Source organism: Ovis aries, chromosome 4 (genome assembly GCF_016772045.2).
Source record: "Ovis aries strain OAR_USU_Benz2616 breed Rambouillet chromosome 4, ARS-UI_Ramb_v3.0, whole genome shotgun sequence".
NCBI lineage: Eukaryota > Metazoa > Chordata > Mammalia > Artiodactyla > Bovidae > Ovis > Ovis aries.
In genome coordinates, this window is record NC_056057.1 from 44,599,043 (window position 1) to 44,619,199 (window position 20,157).

The 20,157-nt window shown below is 41.4% G+C and overlaps 1 protein-coding gene across 5 annotated transcripts in view; it reads left to right on the plus strand.

The window, feature by feature from the left end:
• The window catches only part of MAGI2 (membrane associated guanylate kinase, WW and PDZ domain containing 2), a 1,505,066-nt gene that overhangs the window by 1,319,738 nt on the left and 165,171 nt on the right, over nt 1–20,157 (plus strand). For all 5 annotated transcript variants that reach the window (XM_060414641.1, XM_060414642.1, XM_060414643.1 and 2 more), the window contains 2 exons: nt 7,591–7,783; nt 15,156–15,416. In XM_060414641.1, the coding sequence (XP_060270624.1) occupies nt 7,591–7,783; nt 15,156–15,416 (454 nt within the window). The remainder of the gene's footprint in view (nt 1–7,590; nt 7,784–15,155; nt 15,417–20,157) is intronic.

Here is a 20,157-nt window from a genome sequence, read left to right on the forward strand (position 1 = left end):
ACCTGCCAGTGTTTCCATGCCAGTATGTCATCATACATCAATGCACATTTCATTAAGAGAGAGACGTTACTCTTTCTTAGAATGGATTGGATTCCCTTGAATATTTCAGTTATTTAATTGTATTGGATCCCCAGTCTCTTTGGGCAGCAGCTCACATGATAAACATGCAATATGACAGAAGATATATGTGAGGAGATGACTCAGAACCACAGAACTGTGTATGTTTTCAATCAGAACTACAGGGGAGAGAAAACATGGGGATCAACATAAGTTAAATTAAATTCAACACTGCAGAGTCTCACCAGATTTGAATTAGGTGATTACAGTTAGAGGATGTTCACGAACTCAGCTTCAGTTGGCACAATATTGGGGATTTGGAAAGGGCTCTGAAGAAATTCTGTATAAATACATCTGAGTGAAAACATAAAATAAGAGTGTTCATTAATATACAGAAAAAAAAACCAACAAAGCTAGACTTCTGAACATGTATTGAAATAACAGCCATAAAACACTCATTGTGTTTTATGATACAAAGGATGTACCTTAAATAATACCTAGTATGACTAAGTTGGGCTTCCCTAGTGACTCAGACAGTAAAGAATCTGCTTGCAATGCAGGAGATCTGGTTTCAACCCCTGGATTGGGAAGATCCCTTGGAGAAGAGAATGCCTACCCACTCCAGTATTCTTGCCTGGAGAATCCCATGGACAGAGGAGCCTGGCAGGCTACAGTTCACGGGGTTGCAAAGAGTCGGACATGACCAAACAACTAATACACACACAGAAGACTGAGTCAGGTTCATAAAAGGTTCATAATTTGGTCTTTAGGCCCCGAAATACAATCAAGTCCTTTCCTATATACAAATGCAAGTAAAAGATTAAACTGCAAAATAAATGTAAGGGGAAGTAACAAAATTCAAGTTCTCATAATGCTTACTTCAACACAGTCTTTGAGATACACAATTCTTACTTCTTACTTTGCTGGACACTCCTACCCCTGTAGGCTCATGCTTGTCTGCTCTGTGGGTAAACTAGCACCATGTTCACAGCACCGTATAGCCTTCACACATCTCCCCCTCTTGAGAGGTAGAAGGGATTGCATGACTAAGTCACAGGGAAGGCATAGCATCAGCTGGTTTAAGAAGGGAAAGGCCTAGTTGAACTTAGCCTGGCACAAAAGCAGTAACAACAGAAGAAATGGAATTGTTACCCAAATGAAACACATATTGCTCAGAATGAAGCTCAGGTGTGTGAGTGCAGTATGCACCACCCAGCCTCAGGACAGCTTTCTACTGGGTGAGAAGACAGGATATCAGGTTCCCAACCCTTCTGAACATTGACTTTGTGCTGCTTGTCCTTTCTCCCTTCCAGTGGGCAGGCATCCAGTATTTATAAGCCTCCTCAGATTACAAGTTTTGCTGATCATCCTTATTGCATTTATTTTTGATTTACTCTGGTTTATTCTTTCATTTGAATAATTTAAAACACAATCAGGCTGCAAGTTACAATTTTACAGTTAAACCATAAAGTAGAAGCCTAAATCTCCCTGTTGCATTCAAAGCCAGAATGTAATGTCTTGAAGGCCAGAATGTTGCACCTCTGAAAGCCCATGTCAGGAAAGGCGAATCTCCCATAAAGATCCCCCGTGTGCCTTTCCCTCCTGCTCTCCTTCACTGTAAGTCCAGAGATGACATGCAACCGGAATGCACTAGCCTCAGTTAGTTGCTATTGTGCTACAAAGGGAAAGGCGTGTGAGGCGACTTGGTCCCGAACCACAGGAGGTCTCATAAATTATATCAGATGGGTTTCTGCCTCCATGTAGATGAAATGGTACTGACATCTCATGGTGCACATTAAACAAGACAGCACGGCTTTCAGCAAATAATGAACAGCAGGACCCCAGCTCAAACAAAGCGTATGGGCATTTTTCCTGCAAGAGGAAATACTTTTCACAGTTAAATAACAATAGAAATAGAAAGAAATAAAAAATTGCCACAAAGGAATGAAAATGAGATTTCCAGCTGTGATCTGAAAAGAGATGGGAAGGCATCAAGATGAAAAGGCTTGGAAAACACTGCAGTGGAGAAAGGCCTGTGTGGAGAAAAACTGTGCATGGGAAGAGAGAGCCGATGATAGACGTAGGCCTTGGCATGAGGGTCCAGTGCAAACTTGTGCAAGAGTTTCAGAAAGCAAGAGCCTGAAATCTGCTTGCCACCTTGTCAAGTTGCCCTGAGCTATAATTACTGCAGATCAGACTTGCTGGGTTTAGACTGACATTAGATAGAATTGGGAAAGAATTAAAGCCTAATTCAAAGGACTGCAAAGGTGGTTTGGGCTTTGTTTGTTTCTTAGTTTTTGTTCTCTTTGTGTGTGTGTGTGTATGTTAGTTTTCTCCTTGGCTTACAGGGATATCAGCCACTTGAATGTGAATTGCTATTATTTCATATCAAATACTTCATTTTGTTCTGTGCCCTTACAGCCTATAAGACAAAGTAGACCTGTTGAGGTTTTGCTTCTTTTGCTTTTTTAGAAAAGACTGTTGAAAAGATAAGGCCAGATCAGTTGTTTGGAGAATGGGCGGGGGCGGGGTGGGGGGGAAGGTTGGGAAAGAAGAGAGTCTTTCTTGATCTGTTTTTCCGCAGAGTTGTTTCTTCAGGGCCAAAGCAAGAGAGGCAGGATAAAGAACTCTCTCAAGACCAGTGAGAAAGCTAATGAGTGGGGCTGAAGTGTCCTCAGAGGTTGAAGGATCCAGTGAGGTCAGAGGGAGGTGAGGAGTGGAGTGTTTGCTGGGAAGGCTCACTAACCAGTGGAGCCAGGGGTCACCAAGGCCAGAAGGAAAATATAAGCCTATATTAGGTTAGCGAGCCCTGACCATGCACTCAGCAGACCTGGAAAGTGACCAGTGCGATGGGGCAGGAGGCTCAAGCCAGACACCGGAGGGAAGGCCCTTCAGTGAACACAGAACATGACCAGTGTATCACTCTGTGGCCACCAGACCAAATGAGAACACTCAGAACCTTACTGCTCAGAGTGTGTCAGATTTAGAGACCAGAGGCACCCAGCACCTCTTGGGAGCTTGGTAGGCATGCGGAATCTCAGGTTCCACTCCAGGCTTGTAGAATCAGGCTGTCAGCGTAAGTGCAGAATTCTAACAAGTTCACGGTGTGACTCATGTGCACAGTAAAGTTTGAGAACTACTGATTTAAAGGATCAGATAGTCTGACGTATGTTTTCAAGAACTTAGATGAACATAAGAATATATATATATTTATGGAAGTCAATATGAGTTACAGTGTAAGAAGGAATCATAGATTATCTAGTCCCTGCAGTTCCAGTGGCAGATAGGAAATAAACTACTCAAATGTGTCAAGTGTACAAAGCATATTTGAATTAAAGGGAAAAAAAAAAAGTGGGTTATTTTCTTTCCTGAATAGATGCACAGAGCTGGCTCTGTGTCAGCAGTGAAACACAGGACACAAAGGTGCAAATTGGCCAAAGGCTAAAGGACACCAGCAGTGAGAGCCAGAAGCAAAGACAGCGTAGGTGGTCAGCCTGTTCCCAGCAAAGGCAGCAGCTCCTGAAGGAAGGAGCGAGTGTGGCTCCTGTATATGACTCGTGGGTGAGCAGCCCTAACGCCGCTCCAGTCCCCATGCTCAGCTCAGCTCAAGCTTGTTTCTTAACCATAGCAACTTTTTTTTTTGAAACAAGTTAGGATGGATTATACAATCTAATTATACAATAATATATATGCATATAATTATCCAATATATATAATAAGCTATGTTGAAGTATTATGTTGAATACACTCTAAGTGAATTTGTAAGATTTGGTGGAACAAACCAAAGATTGAAGATTAAACCTTCAATTTTAAAAAAAAAGTGTGTCCGGTGAACTTCAGTCTTTGCTCAGATGTCAGCTTCTCAATGAGTCCTGCTCTAATCTGCCCTAACACCACCTCAGCCACAAAGTTGACACCCACCCAACATCCTACCTTGGTGTATTTTTTTCCACAGCACATGCCTACTAACACACAACATACTCTTTGTATGTTTCTTTACTGTCTGACTACTGGAATGACTCTTTAGGATGGGGATTTTTGTTTATCGTTCACTGAAGAGTTCCTAGCACCTAGAAGCATCCCTAGACTCCATGAATATTTGCTAGATAAATGAATTACTTAGTGAGGAGAGTACTTCGTATCACAGCAAGCAAATAGAAAAAAACAGATGTTTTACTGGGATTCTCTGTTTAATGGATGCTATTAAACTAGACATACAGAAGATAACTTCAAGAGTATTTCTTTGCTGTTTTCCCACAGCGGGAGAGGTATGAGAATTTTCCGATGTGAAATTTTGTTTTTGCTATTTTTGTAGAGGGCCCAATTGCAATGTTAGCTCTTAGTTGTAACCTGTTTTTTTTTACTCCTGTTTTTTTTACTCCTTTTCATGAGTTAAAATCAAAGTTACAGCTGAATGGTAGTAATTAAGCTAAGAATTTCGTTAGCTATTTTTTCTCTATTCCTAGCTGTAAGCTCTCCCACTGAGGCACACGGGAAAGTTAAAGGTTGAAGCATTTTCTTTGGGCTAACCCAGCCAAATGCAGCTCTTCACAGGGCAGTGGAAAAACATAAACATTCATTTTCACTGGTTTGCACAAAGCACTTACTAAATCTTTGAAGTGCTCCATAGTGGTTTGAATCTTTTGAAGAATAGATTGGACCATCTTTAGAAAGAAACTCATAAATTCAGGCTGGCATGATGATAAGGGAAAATGGAAAATATCAGAAGCCTGCCTGACTGCTGGCCTACAGCAAATGGGCACAGCCCAGTCAATCCAAGGCCAGAGATGGGATTCCCATGACAGCAATAATTAATCAGTCATCAGAGCACCAATATTCAACATGGGAGCAAACCTACTCCCCACTTCCCTATTCCCATCCCCCGGGAATAGGGAAAAAATAGCCGTAGGGGGTGGGGGGAGGGTGGATTTTCATTCCTATTCAGTGAACCAAGAATATGAAGTCCTCAGGAGAAAAAGAAAACTCTCTAGACCGTAATTTCGCACATTGAGAAGGCCTGGACATTCAAATCTGGTGGCTGTGTTGACAGACCACACTGAGCAGAGTGACCAAGTCAGAAGACACACCTGAAGACGTGTAAGCCTGCTGGTCACAATGGACCAACTGCAGATTAACGGGAATCCACAGATTTGAGATTTGAGAGAAATCAGTGCCTGAAAAAAATCAATCTGTGAACAAAGGATCATTTTATAAAGACTTAAAATACAACCTAGAATATAGCCTCTCTAATAGTATCAGACTAATGATAGCCACTGCTTTCAGATGCTGTGAGCCTAAGCCGCTTGGCAAAAGAAAATCTACTCCTTTGAACTCTATTGTCCATGAGTTGGAAAAATTGTAGATTTAAGAGCAAAACTAAAATATTTAGTGCTATTGTCTTTCCTCTGTGACAGGGGAAAAAAAAAAAAAAAAGCCTTGCTAATGGACACTAATTGGAGTGTTTCTAATGGGAAGTAAGAAAACTTACCCTGTTGTGCCTTTCACTGCAATCCCCTGTTCAGGGATTTATGACAGTATGCACGTTTCCCAAATGAGTACCTCCAAACTTCCTGGTAATAGTTGTCATTAAACAGCAGAGCATTGCAGGCGGCAGGCAGAACTGGGGACATCCTTTGTGTAGGGATGTGCTCCTAGAAAATATTCAAAGACACAGCAAAAATCTGGAGGAGACTTTTTTTTTTTTTTTTTTGCACATTTAAGTATGCAGACTCCTCAGTCTGCATTGCAGCGTATGATCTCTTATTTGCAGCATGTGGGATCTAGTTCCCTGACCAGGGATCTAATCCAGGCCCCGTGCACTGGGAGCTCAGAGTCTCAGCCACTGAATCACCACAGAAGTCCCTGGAGAAGATTTGACTGAGTTTTTAAAGTAGATAAACTGTTCAACTGAGAGACATTATTTTGGGGGGCTCCAAAATCACTGCAGATGGTGACTGCAGCCATGAAATTAAAATGTGCTTCCTCCTTGGAAGGAAAGTTATGACCAACCTAGATAGCATATTCAAAAGCAGAGATATTACTTTGCCAACAAAGGTCCATCTAGTCAAGGCTATGGTTTTTCCTGTGGTCATGTATGGATGTGAGAGTTAGACTGTGAAGAAAGCTGAGCGCCAAAGAATCGATGCTTCTGAACTGTGGTGTTGGAGAAGACTCTTGAGAGTCCCTTGGACTGCAAGGAGATCCAACCAGTCAATCCTAAAGGAAATCAGTCCTGAATATTCATTGGAAGGACTGATGTTGAAGCTGAAACTCCAATACTTTAGCCTCCTGATGCGAAGAACTGATTCATTTGAAAAGACCCTGATGCTGGGAAAGATTGTAGGTGAGAGAAGAAGGGGATGACAGAGGATGAGATGGTTGGATGGCATCACCAAGTCGATGGAAGTGAGTTTGAGTAACTTCCAGGAGCTGGCAATGGACAGGGAAACCTGGCGTGCTTCAGTCTATGGAGTTATAAAGAGTCGGACTTGACTGAGCGACTGTAATGAACTGAACTGAAATGAACTGTCCTGGGGAAAGTCAGCCACGAATTCTGCTTTGTTTTGTTTTGTTTTTTCCTTACCTCCAGCTTTTCAAAGCAACATTAAAAAAGATGAAAAGCATTTTGAACCTTTATCTGAATTTAATAATACACAGCAGTCAGTTTCCCCTGACACTTTTCAAGAGCTCACTATATGCCCTGAGCAAAGTTAAATGCTTCCCATGTGCTGTTTATTTCACATCTCCCAACAGTTCCATGAATAGGAGTAGGTCCTATTATTTTATTTCCCCATTTTGCAGGTGAAGCAACTGAGGCTTGCAGAGGTGCAAAGGCCTTGCCCGCGGCCACACAAATAAAGAACTGGAGCTAGGATTTCATCCCTAGTTTGTTTCATTTTAGAGCCCATGTGCAGTGTCAGTGGCATCAGACATTTGGAGTTAAGGGTGGTAACTTATGAGCCAGTTAGCAAGTGTCCCCCAGACTTTATGGCCATGAAGAGCAAGTTCAAACATCTGTTTCTCTAAGAGGAGTTAGCAACCTGGAAGAGTTAGAAGAGCATCCTTTCAGCCTCTCATTTTTCATTTTTCAAGTACATACTCAGTGGGTTCAGTTCAGTTCAGTTCAGTCGCTCAGTCGTGTCCGACTCTTTGCGACCCCATGAATTGCAGCACGCTAGGCCTCCCTGTCCATCACCAACTCCCAAAGTTCACTCAGATTCATGTCCATCGAGTCAGTGATGCCATCCAGCCATCTCATCCTCTGTCATCCCCTTCTCCTCCTGCCCCCAATCCCTCCCAGCATCAGAGCCTTTTCCAATGAGTCAACTCTTCACATGAGGTGGCCAAAGTACTGGAGTTTCAGCTTCAGCATCATTCCCTCCAAAGAAATCCCAGGACTGATCTCCTTTAGGATGGAGGGTAGAGAGTATAAAATCTTCCACTAAATTACTACATACATACATACATACATACATAGGAAGGAAAAAGAAAGTTGAAAACTTAAATGTTCTTTTCTTCTCACTGCTTCTCTAGATTTTGATTGGCGCCGTCATCGCCATGGGCTCAGCTGACAGAGACGGCCGCCTACACCCAGGAGATGAGCTCGTCTATGTGGATGGAATTCCTGTGGCTGGAAAGACCCACCGCTATGTCATTGACCTTATGCACCATGCAGCCCGGAATGGGCAGGTCAACCTCACTGTGAGAAGAAAGGTGCTATGTGGAGGTAAGTAGCTCAAACCAGCAGCAGGAGTTGGGGGTTAGGTGATGTAATGCTGTGTGAGTCGTGGTCAGGACACTGGAAACAACATTTTAAATCAGTTTCCATACTATGAGGGAAAAGACCAACCTACATATTCCACATGTAACCATGAAGAAAGTGCACATTTTCACCTCACTAGTATAATACATTTCTAAGCAGTCTTTGAGGAAAAGGCAATGGCACCCCACTCCAGTACTCTTGCCTGGAAAATCCCCTGAACGGAGGAGTCCATGGGGTCACTGAGTCAGACACGACTGAGCGACTTCACTTTCACTTTTCACTTTCATGCATTGGAGAAGGAAATGGCAACCCACTCCAGTGTTCTTGCCTGGAGAATCCCAGGGACAGGGGAGCCTGGTGGGCTGCCGTCTCTGGGGTCACACAGAGTCGGACACGACTGAAGCGACTTAGCAGCAGCAGCAAGCAGTCTTTGAGGCTGACATTTTCCATAGAGTCATTAAAAAAATCCTAGCAAAGCCTGGAGCTAATTTAAGATGTGTATGCTCTTTGCTTTTTAGCAGGTGCTAGTTATAAGAAGAACATTATAGTAGTGAAAAATATAGATTTTGAAAATGTTCTTCATTGTGTTTACAAGCCAAAAACCTCAGTGTTTTGATACCATAATAAGGCAACTAGGATGGAAAACTAGCTTCCTTTATAGAGCCTGATAAAAGGTAACAATAAAATGATTACCCTGATTTAGAAAAATACAGCTATATGTCATTCTGAGAAAACACAGTTCATATAACTCCAAAGTTATGAAACAGAGAAATTAAAAGTAATTATTCCCTTTGCAACCATTTTCTCAGCTTCATAAGAGAATCCACAAAGACATACTTTTAAAATCAGCCCTCTTATCATATTATAATGATTCAGTTTATCTTTCTTTATCATGTCTCAACTCCCCCAAAAAAAGATTTATATTTGCAATAATTATGTTCATTGCAAGCATTATACTTTTTTTTTTTTTTTTTACCATCTGAGCACTCAGTAACATTGGGAATATAGTTCCAAACCACAAGTGTTTTTCTCTGTGAACTATGGGAGTGACAGCACCAAAGATGTTCTGCCGTCACCTGCCCTGTGAGTCCGCTGGCCTCTTTGCTTAGCTACCTACTGCTCCTAGTACAGAATGACCAATGCTAGAATCAGGAGGGACCTTAGAAAGAGCAACGTGAAACCCCTCATGTAACATGACAAATCAGGGGTTCAGTAGCTCACCCTGTGGTCTGCAGTGAGTCAGTGATCATGCAGAGACCCATCTCTCCAGCCAGAGCTTCTTTCTTTATACCGTTTCCAGTTCCCTTCCACCCTCTACAACCAACCCCATGTCCAGTGAATTCAAAAACATTAGACCAACCTTTAGCAAATGTCACTCCCTAACATAAGGACTCTGCTACATGTGCTATTATCATCACATGTTTGAATTTTTTAAAAGGCCACCAGCTAATTACAGGCTCTAAACCACTCAAGAAGATAAGGCTTGCTAGTCAAATTAAAAATCCTTTTTGAGTGTTCTAGAAACTAGATTTAGAACAAGAGCCATCACTTAAAAGGCTAAGTCAGAAGTACTGTTAGCCCCTACCCATAGAGCCTGCTGTAGATCTTGTATCATATGGAGGTTTTGCTAAGAGGTGCCATTCATCTTCAGAAATTCATGGCGACCACTTGACCCAGTGAAGTAAAGCACCTTGAATTATGCCTTATCCTTGGGCGAGGTGCCAGGAGGGAAGACAGTGTTTGCTTGGTTAACATTTAACTGTCTCTCACCCTCCAGAATGATTTTTAATAAAACGTTTGCTGTGTTATATGTTCTGTAACCCAAAGATAAATTAGGAAGATACTTGATTTACAAGGAAATATACTGCAAAGTGCAAAAACCAGTGCACCAACATAATTTCATGCTCTTCTTGCCACCAGCTGATCATTGCAAATTAAATTTTGTTCTAATCAACCCAAGCTATTGGAGTGTATGCCAAATACTGCAAAAATGTATTCTTGCAATTTGTGGATTGTGCGACTTCCATGAAGATGCTCTTTGATGCAGTTCTTACCAACTTTACTCACTTAGGCGTTCAAGTGCATTTCAAGTGCATTTAATTTTTGAAAACGTTCTACTGCAGACTGCTCATTCACACCAGAAGGGTTTCCAAGTTAGTTCAACCCACTCTTCCTTGAAAGCTTTATGAGTATTAAAAACGATTAAGTTCAGCAAAGGATACTTTGATAGTAAAGTCAGTACCTTGAAATAGGATGGGACAGATTTTAAAAATATGCACAGGAAGACAGCCTTTCTTCATAGCTGCCATTTCTTCAACAGTGAGAAGAGATAGCTGCAAATGGATATGGGAATGGAGATGTCATTTCTAGGGTTCTTATTATCATGGTTAAAATTATTATGCTTTCCTAAGCCAAGGCAGTGGGGGTACAAGCCTGGCTTATGATGAGATTATTCAAAGCAGAGGCAAAATGAACAATTAAATAAAGAAGAGACAGAAGATGAACAAGAAGACAGGCAGTGTCACCCGCTTCTTGCATAAAGGAGCACTGTAATGGAAAAAGAGCTGAAAGAAGGAAGGTCATAGAAATTATACCCTCCTGCCTTATGCTTGCTTCGGCTTGTTCAAATGTCCTGCTTCACCTCAGAAGACCCTAGGCAGTGGTTTCCTAGCTGATGCTCAAGAGGGGAAAAAAATCATTGATTATGAGAAATATAGACCAGTTAGTTACATTGGGCAAAAATGAAAATAATAGAGAAACGTGCTTCAAATGTTAACATATACATTATGTATGTTACGTACATAACACACTAAAGATAGAAAGGCAAAATTTTTAATTAGACAATGGCAAACTAGACACTTGAAAGTGAGAAATCGTGGAGTAAAGGATAAAAACATCCAAAGTGAAGTCGCTCAGTTGTGTCCGACTCTTTGCGACCCCATGGATTGTAGCCTATCAGGCTCCTCCGTCCATGGGATTTTCCAGGCAAGAGTGCTGGAGTGGGTTGCCATTTCCTTCTCCAGAGGATCTTCCAGACCCAGGAATGGAATCTGGGTCTCCCGTGTTGCAGGCAGACACTTTACCATCTGAGCCACCAGGGAAGCCTTGAAAACATCCAATGATGTATCCAATTTTATCAGATAATTTTAGCACAGATCTTGCACCTTAAACTAGTTTTGAGATTTGTCTTATCCATGCCACTAGCTCCAGTGTTTAGCTGCTTTTTCCCCAAGGATAGCAGAAGAGTGGCTTTAATTGTTACATTGAAAGTATAAATATTTATATGTCTCAGCTTTGAGATGCTCGACATAGTGACACATTATTTTGAATACATACTATTCATCTGAGAGAAGAGTGTCTCTGAGGAGTTTCATAAAGTGTAAATCTAGAGCTGATGTACAAGAAAGTTTTATGACTCAATCAGAACTTTAGTTAGAGTCCATCTTAAATCTATCAGCATCTCTTCACTAACACCTAAGGGAAAGTATGAGCTTCCCTTGTGGCTCAGCTGGTAAAGAATCCGCCTGCAATGTGGGAGACCTGGGTTTGATCCCTGGGTTGGGAAGATCACCTGGAGAAGGGAAAGGCTACTCACTCCAGAATCCTGACCTAGAGAATTCCATGGCCTGTACAGGCCATGGGGTCCCAAAGAGTTGGACATGACTGAGCGACTTTCACTTTCAAGGGAAAGTATGGTTCTTGGCCCGATGCTGAGAAAGGGGAAAGTCTTCTTTACAACTGGGTGAAAAATTTAGTCAGTGATTAGAGTGAATTTCCTGCTCCTGACTGCTATACTTTTTGTCAGTTCTAAATTCAGTCCCTTATTCTTTGTCTGTAAGCATTTAAATAAGTTGTCTGCCCTGTTGAGCATAAAGCAGAAGTACATAAAATCAAATGCCTGTGGGTGGGCCAGCCCCTGACATGGGAAGGGCACTACAGGGATGCACTATGCCTGTGGACACTCTAGCGCACATATCTAAGCTCTACCACGCACAGACCCCATTGCCTCAGCCGCTTTAAGACTCACACATCTGCAGGGCTGTCATACTTACGGGGGACAGTCCTGAGAAGAGACCCAGGCACACCCTGAAAGCAGGCAAGGGATGCTTGGTTACAGAGTCTGAGAACTGTGATACCCAGCGGTGATCTTGAAGGGAAATAAGGACTCTGGTTAAACAAGCCCCTTTGGCCCTGCATGCTCCTCACTCCACGGGGAAATGAGTAAATCAGGAATGCACAGGAGACACTGGGGAGTAGTTGAGACTACAGGGCCTTGCACATTTCATGCTCAGTCATGGGGCAGCAATTGCCCAGCTCTAACTGATTATTGGAAGCTTCCCAGATGGTGCTAGTGGTAAAAACCCACTTGCCAATGCAGGAGACGTAAAGAGACGTGGGTTCGATCCCTGGGTCTAGAAGATCCCCTGGAGAAGGGCATGGCAACCCACTCCAGTATTCTTGCCTGAAGAATCCCATGGACAGAGGAGCCAAATATTTCAAGAGAAACTAGAAATCCAGCTTTCTGTAAAATCTCCCTATTTAAAAATATTGCCAATTAATTTTAATAATCATTTAATGAACTCTAGGCCAGCACTGTGCAGGAATCATTAATAGGTCTGCAGACCAGGAGCAGCTCCTGGCCAGCACTTGACTATTCTTGTCAAAACTACCTCAACCTGGAGGACATTATCAATGACACCTGCCTTCCCAAACTCTCTCCCAGTAAGCACAGTGATGATTTCCAGTATGACTGGTGAGGACAAACAGAAGCTAAACCTCAAAATTAATTATTTGATTTGAGTAGATATTAAGTGACTGAATTTTGTATACTCATTTGGCTGTAAGCCAGAAGGATGAGTCAGGGATACTGGAAATTAGTATTTTTTTTTAATGCACATGGTATTCAGTCACTTTCTGACATTTTACTAAATTATTCTAAAACAATGTTATTCATGCTCCATACCAGGAAGTGTTGTTGAAAAGAAGACAGGCTCATTTGGGTCTAGAGACAGCCAGGTAGAAAAATGGTGTAGAATCAGTTCTATTCCTCAAAGCCAATCGTTGGAAGTCGTCTTAACTCCCTGGTTTTAAATGTGCTCATGGTGTTAAAGATAAAGAACATTGTTGGAGAGGATGAAAGAGACATCCAGAAGCAATAGAAATGTATTCTGTTAATGTATTTGACTCCTTCACTCACCCGGGGACCACTTGCATTGACTTAGACAATGATTGTCTTTCTTTCTCCCTTTAGAACCAGTGGCAGAGCCACTGTGAGTCATTTACTGCAAAGACAGATGATTTTTCTTTGTTGCTGCTGTACCGACGACTGCAGCTCCCAACCCCCTAAAATATGACAGCCAGAAAATGAGATCTTTCTTGTCACTGCCTATGACATTTAGTTACTGATTTGGTCCAGTAACTTGGGGAGCTTTTCAATTTAATGTTGCAGCATAATAATTGTTTGTTTTTCTTCTTCCTGACTATCTCTAATCACTTTATTTCCAACTTGTGCAAGGACTGATAAAGGACATGTGTGTTTCACCAAGACAATAACAGCTTGTCTTTGGATGATGTTTTCTGGTGGAGAGGGTTCATTTTACAGGCAGTTTGAAATTCTGGTAGAAAAGAGGAAAAAGCTTTGACATTGACATTTTTTGCTGTTTTTCTTTTATCACTTCAGTACATTTCTTACAGATGAATGGCATCTATTTGCTTTATTTTATTAAAACCTGATTGAGTAAATATCACAGAAAATTCAAATTTATCAAGTGATAATAAGCAGCAGCCTGGATCTTCTTCATTTTGTACTTAAACATGAGAAATGAATACATTTTTATAAAGATCATTTGTAAAACTAAGTATTTTAGTAAATGCAGTTCCCTTTTCTGTAGGTATCAGTGTAACAAAACATCTCTTATAGTCAGTGCTCTTGCTCCCTGATTTTTGAACTGACTTTGATTTTTGAAATGAAATGATTTTTCATTTCAGAATGTAATTGCAGCTTAAGTAAGAAATGCTCATTGGAACTTTGGCTAATTATTTTTAACTTGCCATATGAGACAACTTCCAGTATGCTAGATAGGAAACCATATCTAAAGACCCAAAAAGGAATCATTAATTATCATTATTTTCATCATTATTTTCAATCTTAATGTCCCTTTATTCCATAAATAACTTTTGAGTATAGATGGACAGGGAGGCCTGGCATGCTGCAGTCCATGGGGTCACAAAGAGTTGGACACGACTGAGCGACTAAACTGAATCAAAGAGTAAGATGGAGATGAAATGGCCATTTTTCTAATTACAGCATTCTACATGCCTGCTTAAGGTGTTTTTTTTTTTTTTTTTTTTCATCAGAATACCAGAACCTAAGTATTATTGTAAAATAACAAAATTCTTTCTTGGATGATAGATCAAATTTCAATTTAAAACCTAGCTTCTCTTGGCTGCCAACTTTCTGTCATTTCCCCCTGAAAATATACTTACTTTCTCATGGAAGTATTGGCTTGGTTTATCTGGTTGATATAAACTATTTTTGTAATAATACAGAATGGAAATGAACAAGGCTTCTAACACCTCCCTTAGAGATTCAAAGTTCATCATTCCTTAGCCTGATATCATTGTTCGATTTGATCCTAGAGTGAGCAAGGTAAGTGTTTCCCACCTATACAAAGTGAATTAACACTTCAAGGCTAACAGGGTCTCACAATATTAAATAAAACCATGGCTGTTTAGTAAAATTGCAGTAGGTCTCTTACATGGACATACCCTGTTAGCCCCAGCTACAATCAGCATTTCTTAAAGTGTGGCCTTGAAACCTCATCTAAATTCCTGAGCTCAGCTGTTCATTTATCTACTGAAAAAACTTCTTGGGTGGACTTTGAAGATGCATGTTTTGTACTAGTTCTTTAAGTAAGTTTTATGTGTAGTGCAGTTTAGGATTCTGTCTACCTGTTTGATGGCCTTTTATGATCTGTCTTAAGATCAATTATTATCATGAAACTAAGAAGCCCTATATTTCAAACTAGATGTTGTCTAAGGGAGTTGTACTTTTACCAAGGAGAATTTATAAACAAGTAACAGCACGGGGGGACTTGAGGAGGGGTTTTACTTGCATTTGCTGAGAAGGGTGGAAGGGGACAAGACCTAGGGGCCTCCCTAACCAGGTTCATAGCCTTTTAAATACTCATCACATCCAGAGACTGGGAGAATAAAAGCCAGTCAACCAGTCTCGTAACAATGCAGGTGTCTGGAACAGTGCCCAGTGCACAGGAGATGCTCGTTCTTTCAGACTCTGGCTAAATAACCGGGTACCTATGTATGATGTGTGTTCCAGGGGAGCCCTGCCCAGAGAATGGGAGGAGTCCAGGCTCCGTGTCGACCCACCACAGTTCTCCTCGCAGTGACTACGCAACCTACACCAACACCTACAGCAACAGTAACCATGCCGTCCCCACCAGCAACGCCTCTCCCCCTGAAGGCTTCGCCTCCCACAGCCTGCAGACCAGCGACGTGGTCATTCACCGCAAAGAGAATGAGGGTTTCGGCTTTGTCATCATCAGCTCCCTGAACAGGCCAGAGTCTGGATCCACTATAAGTAAGTGACTGCTCTGCCTGCTTTTGAATAAGAAGTCATCTTTTCATTGTCTGATGGTGGGGATCCCAGACAAGCAGACCAGAGAACTGTTGTGTTCATAAATAAATGTGCAGCCTGAAAGTCACAGGCTACGGTCACAACTAAGGCATCTTTAATACTTGACCAGTCAAACTGCTGACTTTGGCTTAGAAAGAATGCATGACTACCACTGATGTCCCCCCAAACCCACAACCCCATGAAAGCTCTTCATTCATTTTATACTGGGAAGAAAATAAAGCAGAGTGATGTAGGAGTCTTGATGTGAAGAAAGGGGCACTCCTGTTCCATAGAGTGAGACCAAGACATAGAACTTGGCAGGAGCTAGGCCATGCAGGGCCTCATACACCCTTGGGAAGGAGTGTAGATTATAGATTAAATCCTTGGGAGCCATTGGAAGGTTTTAAATGGTATACAGATATCTAACTTAATATTTTTAGAAGATGAATTCAGCTACTTGTTAAAAATGAGATCAGAGGAAAGAGAGCTGGAGTGGAAGTGTGAGACACAGTGAGGAGGCCTTTAAAAGAGTCCTGTGGATTGTGCTGATATTCTGTAATGGATAAAATATCAAATCACTGTGCTGTGCACCTGGAACTAATGTATTATTGTAAGTCAACTATATTTTAGTAAAAAAATAAAGAAATAAATTTTACAATAGTAAATAACTTAATAAGACAGCCCTGGAGGCCCAGAGGTTCTAGTGCATTCCCTTAGGGTAGAAGTTGTGGAATGGGGGAAGTGGATGATTTTACCTTCAGAGGTTCCTCCAAATCTCTGGTTCCGAGAGTCTGTACAACAGGTGACAGCCAGAGGTTATATTTCTCTTCTGATCAAGCATCTTTGCAGATTCTCAGCTTCTGCAGTGGTTTTCCTTTCAGCCACACTATTTCAAAAGTTATTTGTCTGCCCGCAAGCAATAGGACGGAAGTGATAGGAAAACTTGTTCGATTTTTATGTTGAAGTGATTTAGCCCAAAATGGTGTGAATAGAAACACCATAATAGAGAGCAATAAGAGGGAAAAAAAAACAATAATTGAGTCATGTTGTGGTCCTAAATTTTGTATGAATTGTGGTTGTTCCCAGCACATGGCAGGGGGTACAGATGTCAAACATGCTCAAGAAATCAAATTGTTGAGCATGAATATGAACTTTTTATGATAAAGTTAATGTTAGCAAAATACTACCAGGACTAAATGCCAGAGAATTGCCCTGTTTAGCTTTAGCTTTGACAAATTCAAGAGTGGAAACTATAGAAGCATTAAACTTCGTTGAATATGTATGAAAGCTAAATTGCATACATCTGAAAGTACAATTTCACTTATCTTTTTCTTCATGATAAGCCAAAGAAATAAATCCAGTCTTTAAGTGTAGAGTAAAAGCAGGATTTTGTCAGTGTGGTGGATTCACCAAGATTAAAAGGACACAAGACTAAAGATTTTCATGAATTATATAAATAGTTTTCCAATAATTTACACTTGGGAAAAACATTCACAGAGAGCTTTTGTAGCTATTCCAGTCATTCAAAATGTTTGTCGGGACAGGATACCTAAAGGACTGCAATAAAACAAAGTATACTGCCACAATGAGAGTGTTAAGTATGTACATAAGGTCTCATTTTTATATGAAGTGTAACAGCATAATTGCTAAATGTATAGGAGGATGTGTGTACGTACACATGTGCACTTATTACGTAAAGAAGCCACAGATGATTTTTCTCTTGCAGAGAAGATCCATGCATGGACAGATTTGGAGAACACCAGGTACCAGTGCTTACAATTAAATGTGGATTTTTCTTTCTGCCAAGTGACATTAGACTGACCTCAAAAGAGTAATTCTACCCCTTTTTGAAATGGTATTATTTTATATCACCCTGAAGAGTGGAAATAGATTCTAGCGTTCATGATACTTCTTAGCTTCTTCTTTTTCACATATTTATTTCTTTTCAATTTAAGAAAATTGAAACCCACACTGTCCCTATGTTCCATGGGAAGAGTAGCAATTACACTGATAGCACATAGTGTTTACAGCCTATAATTTGCAACATGCAGCTAAAAGGTTCCTAGACCTAATACTGTTTTATACTTAACTTTCATAATAATTTTCAACTCCAATTTTGGAGAGAAAGGCTAAGCACCTCCTTCTTGTGCCACACAGCCACTGTCAGAAGATCAAGGTTCCCTGGGCTCTGGGAGACTGGGAGAATCTGATGCTGTCAGGAGTCACAATCATTCCCGGGGCTGTGTCATGTTTCTCTTAGTTTCTTATCTGAGCACAAGATCTTGAACACATTTGTAGTTTATTTTTAAGGCTACTGAAACACTTTCCTTAACAGACAGGCGCTGTTATTTATGCCTTTGATAGGTGTACCATCACATTTAGGCGAGGAAGTGGCGTGGCTATAATCATACTGCCTGCATCTGAAACCTGGCTTGTCACTTACTAGCTGTGCGACCTTGAAGAAATTTCACAACCTTTTTGGACTTTATAGTTTCCTTGAATGAAAAGAGAAAGTAATTCTAATACCTGTGTTATCAGGTTGCTATGAGGGTTGAGGGAATTAGTACATATAAGTGCTTAGAAAAACTCTGGCCCAGAGTAAGCACTAAGTATGCCCTTGTTGCTGCCTTGACCACCTTGCCTGCTAGGAATCATCACTGCAATCGGCTCGCTCTTCTCGGAGTGCAGAGTTCATGCTGGCTGTCAGTTCAGCCTGCCATTTGTCAGTGCCCCCCACTCCCAAAGCAGCTAAATCTGAGCCACAGATGAGCATCTCTGAGGGCCAGCGCCCCTTCTCCCATGCTAACCTTCTGGGTGCAGTCTTCCCAATCCCCTGGGCCAGCAGTAGGGGCGGTAAGAGCAGCAGACCAGCAGACTTTGCTGAGGCTTCAGGCAGGAAGTCTCCCCAGACTTCACTAACCAATGGACTAGAAGAGGCATGGCAGACGTCAGAACGCAGACTCAAGCTGTACCTTTTAGACTATCCTGCAAACCTGACGTCTCTATTGACTGTATCAAAGAAGAGCAGAGATATGGAGACCCTGTGTAAGCTTCCCTGCCCTCCAGATAAAGCAAGCATTCCCTTCCCCAGCTTCTTCAGTCCGGGTGGCAACTTTGTCAGGGAGGCCAGATGTTTAACCAACCAGCTGGGAACTTTGAAAACCAGCAAGCTTCCTGAACATTTTGTCCCATTATCCAAAATACTGTTTTTGTTTTTCAGACCTTAAAATTGAACTCAAGGGAAAACAAAGTGGTTTGCAAACCAGAACCTAGGGTAACAGCGAACTGTAACAGACATTTGCACTTAAAAGTGTTTGAAAGGATTAAAAAAAATTTTGATATAGAAAGCTATTCATGGCCATGTTATTGATAAACATTGAAAGTTGGAAGTAATGTTAGAAGTTTCTCTAGAACTGGAAACGTTGGTATATTTGGAAAGTTCAAGGCATTTGCTGCCCATGACTGACTCTCCTGTCATGCTTGCTGAGGTTTTGTACCCAGGATAAAGAAGGCTCAAGGAGGCTTCTGACTCAGAGTGGATCAGATCCCTGCTCTATAAAAATGCCCCAGTGGTCACGAGCAGTGGGGTTGACAGGTCAGTCTTTGGGCCTCCCTAGTGAAAGGTCTGAGTCTGACATCCTGGTTTTATTATAGAGCTATAACCTGTCACCACAGATGCTTCCTGCTCTGACCTCAAAACCTATTTTCCCACCAGCGGTTCCCAAGAAGGGCTTTGACACAACTGATGAAATAAAGTGGTGTTTAGTGTCCTGCTCTTATAAAACCTATGAGGAAGGTTATGTTGAAATGTATGGAGTCAACATGCCTGGGCATCTCGGACATCGGTGGTGGAGGCCAGCAGCCTGTTGAGCAAATTCATAAACTTAGGTGCAAACAAACTGAAGGTCAAGCATGCTCAGGACAGCAACCGTAACCCAACCCAGGCAGGAGCAGTAGAAGGGCAAACACTTCAGCCTTTCTTTCCCTTATTCACATTGTCCCAGCGTCATCAACTGGCTTCCGTTTCTTTACTGGAAATGCCTCACTGGTCAGCACAGTGCTGACTCTTCATCTTTCAGCTCTGGGCCAGAGTGGAAAATCTTTTTTCCCTCACGTGAACTTTCTCTGGCACAGGTGGGGAGTACAGACTAGGTCATTGTTGACTTTCCCTAATGCCCCCTGCAATCTGATATTCTAGGGAAAAGTTAGTTTTACTTTGGTAAAATGCCGTGATGACTCGAAAAAGTTCTTAATGATATCCATAGGCCCTGGTGTTGAAAAGTTAATCTAGAGATTCAGAAGCTTATCCAGTGGCTCTTTTGTGGCATTTTAAGTGTAATTTACCAAAAAGGATGAAATAAAACTGATCGGTAAAGAAATTTTTTTCCCACCTAACCTCAGCCCGCCAACCATGCAGCCATTGAATATTCATTTGAGTTTAGGAGAGGTGCAAATTAAAACCTAAAACCAAGACGTCTATAGTTTTGCCCTAACACACAGAGATTCAAAAGAAATGAAAAGTGCATTGGACAACAAGTCCGAGCCTCTCTCCAGCTCATCCACTGACTATTGTGTCCCTTGAGTGAGTCACTTGGTTTTCCTGCGCCCATTCCTTGTGTATGTGATCAGGAAAAATGGTCTTAGTAGCCTCTTTCAGCTCTAAATTATATTATGCCATGAATCATCATGGAAATAAGATATTAGG